The 16604-nt window shown below is 41.3% G+C and overlaps 1 protein-coding gene across 3 annotated transcripts in view; it reads left to right on the forward strand.

Moving 5' to 3' along the window:
* The window catches only part of PPP2R2C (protein phosphatase 2 regulatory subunit Bgamma), a 133971-nt gene extending 117719 nt beyond the window's left edge, over positions 1-16252 (forward strand). For 2 of the 3 annotated variants that reach the window (XM_084204800.1, XM_084204802.1), the window contains exons 7-9: positions 992-1161; positions 5790-5881; positions 15661-16252. In XM_084204800.1, coding sequence (XP_084060926.1) covers positions 992-1161; positions 5790-5881; positions 15661-15952 — 554 coding nt within the window. In that variant the 3' untranslated portion in view covers positions 15953-16252. The remainder of the gene's footprint in view (positions 1-991; positions 1162-5789; positions 5882-15660) is intronic. The other variant, XM_084204801.1, reaches the window with a different exon arrangement.
* The last annotated feature ends 352 nt before the right edge of the window (positions 16253-16604 follow it).

Genomic DNA, 16604 nt, shown 5'->3' on the forward strand with positions numbered 1-16604 from the left:
TTTGAAACTTGAAGTTCACTAAATTGCCAATTTTCAAAGAATATTGTAGACATAGGTCCCAAAACCCTATGATTTTGTGAGAGTTAAAAGACCCTGAAAGCCCAACTTTCTACTGAAGTTCACCATAGAGGTCAGTTGGATCACAGGGCCACAGATACCTGCAGAAAGACAATTGCTCTAGGCACCCCTGAGGTAGGGGTAGAGTCATCCACTGTCATTATTATGTACAGCTGAACAGGGCTGACCAATCTCACAGCTACAAGAGCTGGATTTTCACATATGAACATCGTGTAAGCAATATTTCATGACCTGCTGCCTTGTCAGATCACACTGAACTGCAGACCATCACATTCAGTGCTTTCCAGAACTGTCATCAATTGCACACCAGCTATGTAGTTCATGCATCCACATGGTAAAACTCTGTCTATTTTATGCTCACCTCTCAAGAAGAGGTAGTTGAAATTTGCAGTTGATTTTTAAAATTCTCGTTCTTGGTCTTGGATGCCTTCAGACATGACCAGTACAGCCAGGCCAGCTGGTTCTGGCAAGCAGGGCAGGCTTTGAGCAACCACCTCTCCCAGGGATGCCAGGACTGTTGTCACACCACATGTACACAGGGTGTGTCATGTGACAGGGACACCTGGATTTTGGTTATGTTGGGAAGTGGGGTATGCAGACCCCAGAAAGAATGAAGGCATGAAATGCCCTGCTATAGGTGTCTGTAATCAACTGTGTATTTGCAGAATTTCCCAAAGTCATGCTTTGAGTCTGTAGCTATAACAGTAATTATTGTAATGTTTAAAGCTTAAAGTTTGTATTTTTATATAAAGTTAAAAGAATAAATTAAGTGCTGGATATACAGTTAATTCTATATCATGTTCCTTGGTAGATTGAATTACATGTTTCACAAGAAATGCACACTTCAGATTTTACAACAGAGCATTTTTATGCAATTCTGATTTCTGTCTCTTGCTTCTTTTTCTTTGAACAGTTTATGAAGAACCAGAAGACCCCAGTAACAGATCATTTTTTTCAGAAATTATCTCTTCAGTGTCAGATGTCAAGTTCAGTCACAGTGGTAGATACATGCTTACAAGAGATTACCTCACTGTCAAGGTTTGGGATCTGAACATGGAAACAAAGCCTGTAGAAACATACCAGGTAGGAATCTCCTACTCTTAAAATGCAACATTATAAAAGGATCTCAGTGTTCAAAAAGTGGATGTTTCTGTAAACTTCTCATAACCTTATCTGAGAAGCAGCAAGCTAAGAGAATTAATCAAGGTGGTTAAAACCCTCACAGTGGCATCCTTATAGCAGGAAAAGGACAATTGCAGCATTAGTAAGGAGGTGTAAAGCCTGGGGAGTCAAGGTAGCACTCCCTGTGGATTGGGCTCTTGAAAGAAACGATTATTCTAACAAGAGAAATCATCTCTTCACTTTGGCATCTGCTTTCAAATGATGTATTTCACTACTAACATTTAAAAGGAACCGAGGACGAGATTTTCTGTGTTGCTTAGCACTCTGCTCCTGGTGGGACTGCTGAAAGTTGACATCTTTGTCATTTCAGAACTACTTTTTACAACTTGATCTGTGTGTTTCTCCCTTGCGCCTGGCTCTAGAAGTGCTCCCTGTTAAACCCTGGCATCACCACTGATACAGCAATGCCAGACAGACACATCTGGTTGCCTGAATTCATTGAGATGTTATCCAGACAAAATGCCAGTGGTTCCAGCCAGAGCTAAGTTTGTACTCTGGCATCTGTTATGTTGGCAATAGAGGGCTGAGCTTACATTTTTTTTACTCTGGCTTGAAGAAGGAGAATATGTCTGTGACACAGAAACTGCTTGTTATGAAAATGCAGTAAGAAAAAAAACTGTTAAGTTACCTAAAAAAGTGTATGCAAAGTAGGAAAAATGCCACTCATCCAGCTTGTGCTGCTTACTGAGAGACAATCCTGTGACAGTGCTGAATATGTCCCTTCTTTTCTGTGTCTAAATAATAGCAGGTGGGATACAGTAGCTCACAGTAATTATAATTAAGATTGGTTTGAAGAAACCATTATGAGGATTTGGTAGCATTTCTTGTCAAAACAAACAAAATTTTCCAGTATTTTTTAGCTAGCATTTACTAGACAGAGTGGGCCCCAGTGTTTTTCAATGCATCCATTACATTTTGGTGGATAGTGTTCACTGCTCAGTGTGTTAATATTGGAAAGTCTGAGCCTGTTTACCTTTCAGTCTACAGAATTGGGTTTTCTCTTAAAATGGCAGTGCTTTAAATGCTGAATGTGTTAGAAATGTTGATATGCTGTGAAAGTGGGGTGGGAGGGTAAGGGTGAGACTATGTTTTATATAATAGAATAGAATCTCAGTTTTGGGGAACTTAGGTAATAAATTACTTTATACCTATGCTAATTTAGTAGGCAGCCTTGTCCTTGGGGAGGAATAGCTGGTCAAGCCAATCTGTTTGTCTTAATTTTGACACCTGCTTTTATTTCCTCATGTAGGCAGCTGTGAAACAAGCTGGTCACTTTTAAATCAGTCTGGCACCCAACAGGAGGGCCAATTAAAAAGTTATATTTCTTCATGCTGAGATGGGGAAAAATGAGTACTGATAATTGCAGTCAGAAGTTTCTAGAAAAAAAACCAAGACCCACAACAACAAAACCCCCTATGTAATATAAAAAACATATAGCAAAATATAATAGTGCTCTTAAATCTTTGGATTGCCTTTCACATTCAAATATTTATCCTTGTAAAGAATGTACAGATGTGTTGCTGGGCATTGCAGCAGACCAAAGGAGAATCTGGATCTAGGGGCCTGGGGAAGCCAAAGGCAGAGGATTCCATAGGATTCATGTGATCCAAACCCTCTGAGAACCTTTCATGTTTTTAAGCTGCAGAGAGTAGAGAATGCTTTCCTAAGAAAAAGTGATTTAAATTACTCTCTAAAATAATTTGTCTTGTCTAAGAGGGATATCTTTCTCTTTCACAAACCTAAATCTCATGTATAAACTTGGCAATTTCTCAGAAGGTTTTTTTGGGGTAGATCCCTGTAAGGCAGCAAATAAACCTAACGTTTTCAGTTATGTATCCACATAATTATGATGACAATACATCATGAAAAGATTAAAAGGTGTTCATTAAAAGACTGATTTTCTCATTTCATCCACTGCATGGTAGGATATTGCCTAGCTGCAATAGTGAGGGTCACAACAGGAGATTTCACACAGAGCTGTAATAAAGAGCAGAGTCCATAAATGTACTGCTTCATTATTAGCTTACAGTTTTAATATTAAAAACCTGACATGCAAAAATGAATCCCTCATACAGATTCTTTTTCATATCAGTGCTGGGGCTCAAACAATGCTATTGCATGGAGCAGCTGCTGCAGCCCTGCTGAACACATTATCTGCTGACAGTGTTTCAACATGATTTTCTCCTGTTTGTTTCACACAAAAGAAGAAAGGGCAGGGTATGGTCACTGGACAGCACTAAAAGAGCAGTGCAGTGGAATGGCCAGAGCTTGAGTGTTGCAAGGCAGCCCTGCCTAACAGCTTGCTCTTCTGGTGCTGCCAGGTGAATTACCCCAGCAGAAGCCTTAGGAGCAGCAAGGTGAGCGCATCCATAGCTGGAAATAGCTTGATTCACTTTAGCCAGGGTCTGTAGCATAGGGATTTGGATCAATGTGTCACCTACCAGGGAAATTCCTGGTTGTGTGTATTCAGTCCCAATAAAACAGGTCCCTGTGTAGCTGTGTTGCTGTGTTAGTCCAGAGCACAGAATTGCTAGATAATTCCATGGGGGTCAGATATTGCAGTGAAGAAAAGGTCCTTGGTAATTAGTGAGGAATGAATTTGGTTTGCTTTCAAGTACTATGGATATGTGGTAAGAACAAGGTGTAACACACAAGGCAGATCTGATCTTACCCTCAGTTGGTAGAAGCAGATGAATGTACAAACAGTGAAAATTAAGTGTTCCTTACAATTAGTTTTTCACAGTCTCTCTGAGGATCTGAATGTCCTCAAATGTGGAACTCAAAAGGTCCACATAAAGAACAAGGAGGCTGTCCAAGGCAGTAGGGTGAGTCTGACAGTCTTGACAAGGTAAGGCATCTGAGAGAGGAATTGCAAAATCCTTTTTGACAAAGCTGATAGAAAGGCACAGCTCCAAGCTGTGGACTTGGACACATTTTGCAAAGGATGTGTACATGACAGTGGTCATGACAGATGGCTGCTGGAAGTGGTAACAAGAGAAAGACCTAGAAATGGCAGTCAGGGAGGCAAATGTGATCAGCTTCTTTCTGCCTTACCCAACCTTTCTGTTTCTTCCAAGTATTGGGAGCTCACAAAGATGACAAAGGAAAGAATTCCAGTTTTGTAACAAATTACAGTGCTAACATAAAAAGGTTTTAAGTAATGAGAAAGAGAAAGGATTTAATTACAGAGAGTGTAGGAGACTGCATCAATAGTAAAAGTGTTCTGACCTATTGCTCACTGTGATGGTAAATGCATTTAATTGTGGAATGTTCTATCTGCCATTTGCCATTTAATTCCTGTAGAAGACATTATCTGTTAATGAACAGTTCAGTGTTTATTTATTAATGAAAATTGATCATAACTAAAATTTATAATCCTTAATAATCCTACATTACAAATATTCTTTGGATACTGTACAATTTGACTATCAAAAAATGGGTAAGTTTAAAGAAAATCTAAGTGAAAGTTCATTGTCCCTCATCTGGTCTTGATAGAAGTTATTTTATTAAAAAAAATGTTTATGCCTTCAGGCCAGAAGAGGATGCTGGGCATCCATGAGCAGGAACAATTTCACTGGACTTGCAAGAACCTGTAACCTCAGAATGGCAGAGCTAAATTACCCCTGGGCCAGTGGATTGGTGTGTTTCTCTAGGAGGTCACATCTTTGTTTTACAGTTTCTACAGCAGCTAGAAGAAAATATCCGGAGTGGAAGTGCATTAGTAAATTTATCTAGGCAGGGATTTTGTATCTTATTATTTCCTTATGAAATAAACCAAATAATCCAGAAGAAAAACGAATCAAATTAAGCAAAAGACTGAAACAGTTTGCATGAGATCTCTTTATGATAATCCTTGTTCAGCAGAGATGTGTGGCCAAGAGGAGAGAGATCTGCTGCTGGCTACTCTCACTTTCATAGTTAGTAAGTAAGAATTTGCAATGTTTTTTTTAAGTCTCAGCCAAATAGAAATCCTTGGGCTAAATTAGTGTTCTTATTTGCAGCCTGTGCAACTACAGCCTTGTGCTGTATTTGACTTCTAAAATACCTTACAAAAATAAATGTAATACCATAAAGGTTCTTTTAATAGAGCCAATTTCTTTCTGCCATAAGTGAGAATCCACTTATCTTGGAATATGGAATTTTTGTTACTATTTAAATTAGATTTCTTGCACATTAATTAGCCCATCTAGGGTATCAGCTGTTGAAATGTCTTTGAGAATTAGGCTAGCACTGAGAAAATCACCCAAGCAGGAAACAAATATGTTGAAGAGGGGTGGTCTGCAGCCTGCTGAGGGAAGCCTGTTTAGTGCCTTCCTGCAACAGTAATTCTGTGGCACCTGGTTAACTGGGCTGTGGAAAAGTACAGTTTGCATCTTTGGAGCTTAAACACAGGATCTTTTGCAGAGCTACCAATCTATGCAGCATATATTGAAAGTGAGCATGGGAGATAATGCAAGAAGTGACGGGCTGGTTATGGAGTTAGATATTTTCGTTGATTTCAAGAATAACAGTTATTTTCTTTAAAACAGGTCCATGATTACCTTAGAAGCAAGTTATGTTCCCTCTATGAAAACGACTGCATCTTTGACAAGTTTGAATGTGCATGGAATGGATCAGACAGGTAATCAATCCATCCTTCTGCCCATCACTGTCCTCATTTGGCAGAACAGCCCCCATATGATGGGGAGCAAACCAGAAGTAGTTACAAGTGATTATTTTCCACATCAATGTGCAGAATCATTGTTTGGGAAGATAGAAGATTTGGATGTTTGTGCAGTTGTGTCTCTGCCTTAGAAATGATGCATGCCTTAATGACCTTGGCTTGTGCCTTAGGGGAAAAACCCTTCAAATTATGTTCATCTTCACCCAAATGATAAATAGGCTGCAAAAGCTAAAAAAGAATGATGCCAACTCACAAAATCCCACCAACACACTAAGGAAACTTACAGGATCCTGTATTTGCACATGAGCTACCTCATGTATTTCCAGTAACTGAATTCAGTTCCCTTATTGGAAATGGGTGTGAGGAAGGACCATGGCAGGAACCCACTGATTCTCTACAGACTGCTGCCAATGACACACTGATACCTCCCTCCATCAGAGCACTCCCTTTCCCTATGCACTGATGGAGAGCTTCTTTTTATCTTGGACATTGTATCTTATTGAGCATTTTAATGAGAAATGCTAGAGCAAGTCAGAGAGTTCAAGCAAGGATGGAGTGGGCTGATGCCCTAATGCTGGAAAATGGTGGCAGTGCTTTGTGGGGTGGGAATATGCTACAGGAATAGCTGAGCAGCCAAGAGGACTGGGTTAAAAAAAATGGATAAAATCCAAGAGTATAGTGCAAGGTGAGGATTTTAGTTAAAAAAAGAGCACAAAGCTTCATCTCAGCAGTTGGAAATGACTCCTAGGGACATTCATATGCTAGGTGACTTTGGAAGGGATTAGCATGTGAAAGAGCACAGGAGCCAGTATTGAGTGACACACAGTGACTCTGGTTCAGCAGAGTTAGGAGCCAAGAGGCAGAAGTTTGGCACTGAGCCTAGAACTGCTCCTTCAGCTCAGCCTCTCATTTTGGAAAACAGTCTGTCTCATTGTATTGAAGCAGGTCTTCCCGCCCTGGAGTGGGCAAGGTCTGTGAAACAGGCAGTCTGAGACATCTGTGAAAGACAAATATGATCCTTGCTTGAATGGGCAAAACTGGGCTATCCAGCAGAGAAAGGAGTAGTGGTGACATTATGTTGGGCTCTTATTCAAAGACCTTTGAACTGCATTTGCACATTTCCTGTCCCTCATCTCCAAGGTGGATGAACTAATCGAGCAGATGGACAGCTGCTCTAAAGAAGAGAGGCCAGGACTCTGGTTTTCATCAGCTTGGCAAAAGAGAAGCCAAGATTTTACTTGCTTGTAGTAAGTATATCAAGGAGATAGACATTGGAAGAGAATCCAGCTAGGATAAATGTGAGTGGTAATGGCACAACAGCAATCAGGTGTTGAGAGTCAACAGGTAGTTATAACCTGGAAATCTGAGGTAATTCATACCTATCCAAACAGTGACAAGCTGTCTTCCCATCCTGAGTGGTGGAGATACAAGAAATCCAACTGTTCTGATGGTGGTGCTCAGGAAATTTGTGAAATTGTTTAAAATTACAAGTCTGAACTTGGAAGTGCAGAACAAAGTCTCTTCTAGTACTGTGTTCCACAAATGCAGATCAAGTATTATGTTGTACACTGGGTAAGGGGCACCTTCTCTTTGGACTACTTTCCTTTGCTCAGTTCCTTTACCTGCCCAAGGGAAAGATTCTGTCTTTGCTAAAAAATGAAACTTTACCCTTGTATCATTCATTATGCAAATGAACATACATATATATTCCATTTTCTCTAATGCCTGCATGCTAGAGTGGTTTGTTTTTTGACAAAAATTAACTCAGCATTGAATATCCCCTGTGGTACCATCTGCTGGCCATTTAAAATTACATAGATGGACCACACTGAGCAAAATACTTCCCAGATTGCTGTCATTGCAACTTGGGTCAAAGATTGGGAATGACTCACAGAAAGTTTAGTGGAAGATCCAGGTTTTGGGGCTTTTCTCTGAAACTCCCAAACCAATGCATGAATGGTTGTTTTAGCTGAGGGTTTTCTCAGTGTGGTCATGGCTTGAGTTTGGCCCTACTAGAAATAAAAAAATTAATGCATTTATTGGAAAACAGTGCTGATTCCTGCCTAAGGCTGGCACAGAACAACAGTGCATTCGAATCATGTAAATATTGGGAAACTTTGAAAAAAAAGATCTAGGACTTTTCAGGTATTTACAAACCATTTTGCTTATCCTTGATGAGAATTCCTAGTGCATGGGCAGCCATTTACTCCCAGCCTAGAGTCTCTCTTTTCTGGCCAGATGAAGTGCTGCTGTCCTCATTAGTGTGGTAAGACCTGAATAGCTGCCTGGTAGTAATGGAATTCTTGTTCAATATCAGGGTTTAAAGTGAGTGTTATATTTTCATTCCTACTTGACAGATCAGAAAGATCAATGCAGGGAGTAATTATTAAGTGGGAACATTAGATTGTGAGGGCTTCATTTATTGTACTGCCCAGACATTGAGGCGTTATTAGTCATGCACAATTACCAAACCCATCACTAAGCACAATGTGCTGCTCTTGATTGTAAGAAACTCTCAAGTAGAGGAGCTGGAAACATTTGACAAAAGAAAAGGGCTCTCTTTAATTTAGTTATTTCTTTTTAGGAGTCAAATGTATCAGAATTGATGCTTATATTTTGATTCACTCCTCTGAGCTCCTTGCTTTATGAATATGACAAGTATTGCTATGTGTTACCAGAATGTTTTTTTATTGGAGGATCATAATTTAAATAATACTTAGGTATTGGTACCTCTTAAAAAACAGTTAATTTGATCAGTAAGGTCACTTAATTTGAGTCTCTTTAGATGCAGTTTTTTAAAAAGGTCTATTACTAAAGGTAAAAATGCCATATTGACAATTGTACTGCAAAGAGATGCTGCAGTACTTAGATTATCAATCCATCGACACAACAGCAACAACTGCAGTTCTAAATGTATTGGTTTTATCTTTTGCAGACCTCAAAGCTGTAGCAACAATTTATAGTGACAGGATTGTTCAGTTAACAATGAAAGTGTGTTTATTATTTAGGTGAAAATAATTTGTATTAAGTTTTGTCATTACTAAGAAGTTAATGTAGGCTATGATAGAACCTGATGGTGAGGCTGTTCACAGAAATAATCAACACACGTGAGCTCTGATTAGAACGTGATTGATGCTCAGTTACTCCAATGAGCAGGAACTAATACAATCAGACAGAGCTGATCTCATCTGCTGAAGGGCACATTAATCACTCTGTACTTTGGCAACAGTGGTCAGGGGAGGGAGCCGAGCAGGGGTCTCTCACTAATTCATCCAGATGAGCATGTATTATCTGTAGTTGAGTATATTACACAAAAATCATGCTATCTTTATTGTGTATACATCATTACATGACTGTGTTGAATATGTGAGCTCTACTTATACAGCAATTTAATTTAGCTCTTCCATTCACATCCAAAGTCAAGTCTTTTAATAATGACCTGGAGGACACTGTTTTCTTCCCACTGTCAACAGCTTTCAGTTTTATCTTAAAAAATAAGCACTTTTGAGAGGTAAAGCAGCCAGGAAAAAACCCAAACAAAACCTAATTCTACCTGATAGCAAGTGAACACCTTAGTTAACTAATTTTTTTTTTCTTTAAAGATTTGAAATGAATGGGTGTATAGGACCCCTGCCAGGGAGACTTCTAACTACCATCATGATAAGTGATATGCTGCAAGCAGATGAGTGAAGTCACATACAACTGTTCAGTCAGTCCTTTCCTACTGAACTGTCATTCATCCCCCTGAACATCCATCAGCCTTCACTCTAATCAGGAGGAATTGGCAGATCCCATTGGATGAGATGTTAAGAGTCTATTCCTGTCTGGCAGCACACTCCATGCTGGAGAGCTGGAAGACATCATTTTGTTCTCAAAGCTTGGCATGTCAAATATTAGCTTGGAAGTACTTGGGGATCCCTTGTTCTTATTCCCAGTCTTATGCCAGCCAGCTGTACCAGGGTGCCACAACTCTGAATCCAAGTCAAATGTCTCAAGTTTTTCTAGCAGCCTCCTCCCCAGCTTTAAATAAATTCCTTCTTTGTGATGGGGAGTCAGTGACTTAGCACAGCATACAGGAAAGTTTCCCAGTCTTTCAGGAGTTCCTCATTACTTTCAGCAATGCTTCCTCCTTTCCCTTTGCTGTAATAAATCTCCCTTTTTATTCCTATGAAAAATGTTGTTTAAGAGTTTTTCTGGAATCAACCCTTTCTTTCCTTGGGTCAGCTTGTCATGAAACCAGATCTGGTGGACCTTACATGTTAATCCTAAGAGGCTGCACATGTTCTCTTCTGCCCTGGTACACATGGCAGTGAAATACTGAAAATTTAGGGGCTCAAAATATAATTGGGAGACAGTTTCAGGTCAAGGAAAAGGTCCCTTTTCATGCTGGGTGCCTGAGGGACATCTTTGCTGGTGTTTGCAAGTGTGGGGCAGGCTCTGGTGGAAGCTGCTCTCTGAGTCTGCTCCCCTCACATCTGCAAAGTCCAAGCTCTGTCTCTTGCCCCAAGGAATGATGTTCTGCTGCCACACCTCCACTGAGGGGCAGGACAGCTAGGCTGGTTTTGTTTTTCTATCACCCTTAAGCAGGGTGTGTGTGGGTCCTTGAAGCCCTGCTGAGCCCTGCTCTTAGTCCTGGTACACCATCCCATGGCTTCCATGGTGTCATGAGCAACAGTGAAAGAGGGGAGCTATGAAATAAACTGAATTTCTCCAGACACTAGAAATCTGCAGGTGAATAAAAACTTCTCTGCATCTGGGAAGGCTAATTTGGGCCAGAGTTAGCCCAAAAAATTCCAAGAGCTGAATAACCCCACAAAAAAAACCATAAACAAAAAACCCTAAACAAGAAAAACAACACAAAGTAATCTGGAGCAAGTAATGGTTTGGTTTTTAAGCAAGCCTTAATTCCAGCTGATACTCCAAATCTTCAGGGCAATCCCTGGCATCCAGGAGTGCAGCCAATGGAGATATTTTGATGAAGGTTGTTGAGTGCAAGGATGGCTGCAACATGGATAATATTTAAGAGGTTGGCTTGAAGTATGGGAATTACAAATCTGAGAAATACAGAGATATGCCAGTTCTTAGTGACTGACATGCTTGATGAAATCTCATTGCCTAAAAAATATTATGGAATATTATGGAATATCTCATTGCAGGTTAGTAAAATGGTGAAAATCCTATTCAAATGCCTTTGAAGCTGGTGAAGTAGAGAATTTGTTGACCACCCAAGACAAACAGAACTTTTTAGCAGGGAAAATCCCATACTGAATTACTTCATTTAACAAAGTCACTAACAAAACCAAAATATTGAGATTTAGATGCTTAAAAGTGTTAAAATAATTAAAGATACCAAAGCCATCAGTAGTTGAGAGGCTGCTTCTATAGACCCTAAAACTCTGGCCCTAAATTAAACATCAGTGGTACAGTGTTGGTGTCATATTTAATAAAATCATTATCCATCGATAAACATCTGCTCCTTTTGAGCATTACTGTTACAATGCAAATAGGAAGAACTTTTTTCTCTCAAATTCTTTATTTCAGACAATTTTACAGATTGAAAATTTGCTTTTAGAAAAAGCAACCCTACTTGAATTATTGCTGGCTACCAGATAAATGTGGCACAGAGTGAAGAAGCCTGAACTGAATGGGAGGTGTACAGTTAATGTTCTGCTAATTTGGGAACTACCTCTCCTGCCCAAATGAGTTTTGGTTCTTGGGCATTTGCTGTTTCCCCAGCCTTCAACCCAAAAAAGGCAGGGGTGCAAGCCAAAACACCTGGAGAGCCAAGCAAGTTGTCCTCAAGACTTGATTGTAGGGAGTGAGCAGAAAGGGTGAGCAATGAGACTTACAGAAGTAACACTTGAAAGGGGTGGGAAAAAGAAGAGAGAAGCAGATAAGGCAGGTTTTTATTTTAAAGCTGTACAGCAGGATATTTGGAAATGACAGAAGAGGGGAGAATGAAGAGAGGGGGAAAGGGAAACCTATCTGGAAAATGTGGTTAATCAGAATCAGAGGGCAAGAAAGAGAAAAAAGAAGAGAACTGTGACTAGGGAGGGAGTGAAAAGTCAATAAAAGTAGGGATTGCTCTTGCACTGGAGTTTTCCCTTTTCCATTTTACCTTCTGTAAAAATACATCTGTTATTCTTGGTTAAAAAAAAAGGAGGGGTAACACTGGTCCCCAGTGACCCCACCTGAGGACTGAAGTTTGGCAGTGAGATGCCTCAGATCACATCACTGATGAGCCAGAATGCCCAGTGTCAGTGCAGACAGGAGGAATCAGTAGCATTTTGTGTTGTCACTCCAAACACATGCCTGAAGAACTGCCAGGACCTTGCTTGGAGCAGATCAAGCAGAGGGAGCAGAGAATACTCCAGGTCCTCTGCAGAGCAGCCCTGTGCAGAGGGTGAAATGTAGGTAGTGGTAGTCAATGGTGCAGCCATTGGGGTCTTTCCCTGCTGTTTTGTTTGTTTGGTTTGGAGGGTTTGTTTGGGAGGATGAGGTGTGGTGTTGTTTTGTTTGGGTTATTTTTGTAATCATGCTGCCTGTAGCTGTGGTATTTTGAGCTGGTGCAGTCAGGCTGCAGCTCAGCTCCAGCTATCAGTGCACTGCTCCTTAGGGTGCACTGGAGTGTGTTCTGATCCCAAAATACCCCTGCATGGCAGAGATGATGACCTTGTGCAGCGTGGCTTGTAAACCTGCCTTCTAAGGAAAATTAAAGGTGGTTAGACAGAGCTTTTCTGGGCTGCTGCCTTACACACCTATGAAGTAGTGTGGGCTGTTTTGAATGAGGGGCTTTGGCTTCTTGAACCAGCCTCTCCTGCCAGGGTTTTGTGCAAGCCCTTGTTATAATACTGCTGTGCAGAGCAGTGTCTGGAAATACAGAACAGACTCTTCCTGCATTGAGCTACAATTTATATTCCAGTATTTAAAAAAAAAAAAAACCTGCTTATCACATAGACTGCATTATTGTGCATTGTATTTTCCTGAACAGAAAAAAAATAGCAGGCTTACATCTAGTTTTCACTCTCTTTTATTACTTTAAGCAGCAGGTAAGGTTATAATCCATCTGTGTTTGTGACCTTGAACAAGAATGGGCAGTTTCTCATTTACATAATGCTGTTTTTTACTGAGCCATTAAACTGCAGAAAAATAGGGCCAGCATGAAAACTAGTCATCTACATATGTTAAAAAATAACTGCAGTAAATCCAACTGAAGAAAGCAGACTTTTAAAAATATGCAAGAGTTCAAGAAATTAAAAAGCAAATGGACTGTAAAGGCAGTTTTACTGCAAGCAAAACCTTCTAAAATAAGACTTTAACAAACACCTCTCTCTGCATTTGGTGCACTGGTGCTCTGCCAGCATGAAAGCTGCTTCTCTGACAGTTCCCACTGCCATCGGGAGGGATGCTCCTCTTTCCCCTGGGAGGCACAGCTCTGCAGCCTGGGGCACAGGGGTGCCCCAGCCCTATGAACCTGTTTCAAAATTTTGCCTGAGGGAAAATCTACAGATGGACTGCATTGCAAATTGTGTGTGTTAGTGCTGAGATATGAAATAACCTCGGCTTTTTCCTGTTGCGAATAACCATTACAGCAGGAGCTGTAATGACAAGACATGGTGATTTGGAAGGAATGAAACATTTGATTTACTGCTGTTGATTCAATTTCTGAAATGGGCACTAATCTTGATCAATAGGCTTTCTGCAGCTTCTGGGATACATTTTATCAAGCTGTCACACTGACTCCTGTTTTTTAGCTTGTGAGGTTGTTAACTTGTGCCTTGCTAGGCAGGATTGCACCCACCTTTTCCGGGTGAGAAGGAAAGGGAAACATCTCTGCAAGCAACCAGGGGCAGGTGGTGCTGCTGGAAAGCAGCAAGGAGCTCCCTGCCCCGGCTGGACGGGGCTGTGTGTGGACACGTGCCCCTGTGCAGTGAGCTCCCTGCCCTCCAGGCAGCAGCCCCTCTCCATGGGATGAAGGCTGGAGGTGAGCTCTTGCCTAGGGCAGTGTCTGCTGGGTCTCTGCTGCGCTGTCTGGTTTGCAGCAGTTCCCTTTGGCACTCCAGGAGCTGCACAGAGCTCGGTGTGGGATCAGGCTGCAGTATGCCATCATCAGACCTGGGAGGATCTGCCATCAGCAGGGTGGAGCTGGGTGATCCCGGTGTACAAACCCAGCACAGCCACTCCAGTTGCCCTGCAGCAGCTCTGGAGCCTGCTCTGCTCCCATCCCCAGCTGTAGTCACAGCACGAGGGAGGGGCAGAGCTCACATTTGTGCTTTTCCAGTATATCATTCATTTGTATTTACAGTTGCTCCTAATGGCCCCAAATGAGATCAAGGCAGCTCTGGCTGGAGGCTGTGCACACACTGGAAGGCAGTCCTGAATCCAGGAGCATCTAATCCTGTCAGCTAGGGAGTGTCTGTATGCTGGAGAGTGGGGCTGGTGCCTGAGAGTTCTCCAGTGTTCTCCCATATGCTCCATGTTTCCCTGGCCAGTCTGCTGCTCAACACAGAACCCCCCCAACAGCAAAGTGTGAAAGCAGCTGTCATTTGAGATGGGGGATTGTTTATTAATGCCATGCACGTCAAATATGTTCTTTTGGGCTCTATTAGAAAGGCAAATAGTTACTGATTGCCTGAATCTTAAAACTGTACAGCTTTTTCCGTGGAGAACTGACCATTTGGGGTGGATTCCCGCTTACAGAATGGAAATTCAGAACAAAACCACCCTGTTTGGGGCTGAGATAGGAGAGTAGAGAACAGCCCTGGTTTCACATATGGAAAAAGTTCACAGGGGATGAGCTTTCAAACAAGGCTCTGAAACCCATGATTATGCTAATCCAATAACCTGGGGGCCATGGATGAAATCCTGAATTCATTAAAGTTAGTGACAAAATATCCTCCCCTAGGGACTAGGGGAATGAAGCAACTGACTATCTATTATTTCAAACTGCAAGCTGACTAATGAGGTAATTTTTATACAGATCGAGGTATGGTTTTTGTCCCTTTCTCCCAGACCCAGAAATATATCCTGTCTTGATGTTTCATTCAAACTTCATATGAGAGATGCCAGAATCCTGACACCAGTGTGTTTATTTCTAAGAAGCATTGTAGATACAAATTTTAATGATGTCTGGACTTGCAAGATCTGTGGCTTCAGCAAGGAAGAGTTTCATCTGGAAAGAATTTACATGTGCAAATTCAATGTGATTTTTCAGAACCTTTCAAAACACCCTTCTTCAAAATACATGTTAAAATATATAGTTATGTACTAAACCTTACTGTTGTATCAAAAGATTTGAAATATGTGGGAAATTTTAAGACTCTTTCTGGCATCTTGGTTAAACTCTGCTGTCATTAAAGGTAAAGTTCCAGAGAAAGGGAAAAAGCCTGAAATGTATGATCCTTAAGCACACATAAAAAGCTGGAGGGTAATTAAAAATAACTTATTGAAACATGTTGCTTTTAGTATCTCCTGATGTGATTCTCACGATGTCAGGGAGCAGACATTACTTGATGAACTGTAATTTTCATTGAATAATATGGGAGGGGAAGGCATTGTTAGAAGAAAACTCTTCATTCTGGGGAGCGCTGGGAAAACCCCCTTTTTTTCCCTTACTCTTTCCCATCTGAAACCAGAAGACAGGTGACCCTAAGGTCAAACTCCTGACCCAGTCATGTTGGTAGGCTTTGCACAGGCTGCTGTTTAAGTGCCTTTCTTGTGTGTCTGTCTCTCTGCAGTGTGATAATGACAGGTGCATACAACAACTTCTTCCGAATGTTTGACCGCAACACCAAGCGGGACGTTACCTTGGAGGCTTCCCGGGAGAGCAGCAAGCCACGAGCCATCCTCAAGCCCCGGAGAGTCTGCGTTGGAGGCAAGAGGAGGAAAGATGACATCAGTGTTGACAGTTTGGACTTTACTAAGAAGATCTTGCACACAGCATGGCACCCAACCGAGAACATCATTGCTATAGCAGCGACAAACAATCTGTACATATTTCAGGATAAAGTGAACTCAGAAATGCACTAGATTTATCAATATCCCTCTATATTTACAAACCAGCCTCTTGAGAGTTGTAGAAGGATGTGATCTTCACAAAAATTGTGGCTTCTGTGGTGGGATTTGTAGGTTGCATCCTTTCATCCCTCAGCCTGTATCATTATTGGTGGCAAGCCAATTCTTTTCCATCACTGCAACTGTATGAGTAAAAGGCACGAGTGCAAATCCAGTACTGTGGTCTGTATCGGTTCCTTTAAACAAAAAGGGATGTTTATTCAGTTTAGGAGTGTTCCTGAGGAGGGCTGAGGCTCCTCCGCCCCCGTCCATCCTTTCAAGGGTCTCAGTGGTTTGCAGGACTGTGGTGTTCTGGTGCCCTTCCTGCTTTTGCACTGCAGAGCATTTACCACATTGTTAGAGCTTTTTGCCTCAGTCTCTTGATTGTTTTTTTTTTCCAGTGCTGTTTTCCTGTCTTACAGTTGGGCTGAGCCTGTTTGAAGGAATGAATAACCATGTCCCTTTAGAGCATGTGGCACATTGGAGGGACCTCATGAGAGCTAGAGCTGGAAGCAGAATCCCTGCTGCTGAAAAGCTGCCCCATCTCACCCATCCCATTCCCTTCTTTACAATACCCTCATTTATTTATTTATTTATTTATTTATTTATTTATTTATTTACCACATTT

The sequence above is a fragment of the Fringilla coelebs genome (assembly GCF_963513975.1).
Source record: "Fringilla coelebs genome assembly, chromosome: 4".
In the NCBI taxonomy this organism is placed as follows: Eukaryota; Metazoa; Chordata; class Aves; order Passeriformes; family Fringillidae; genus Fringilla; species Fringilla coelebs.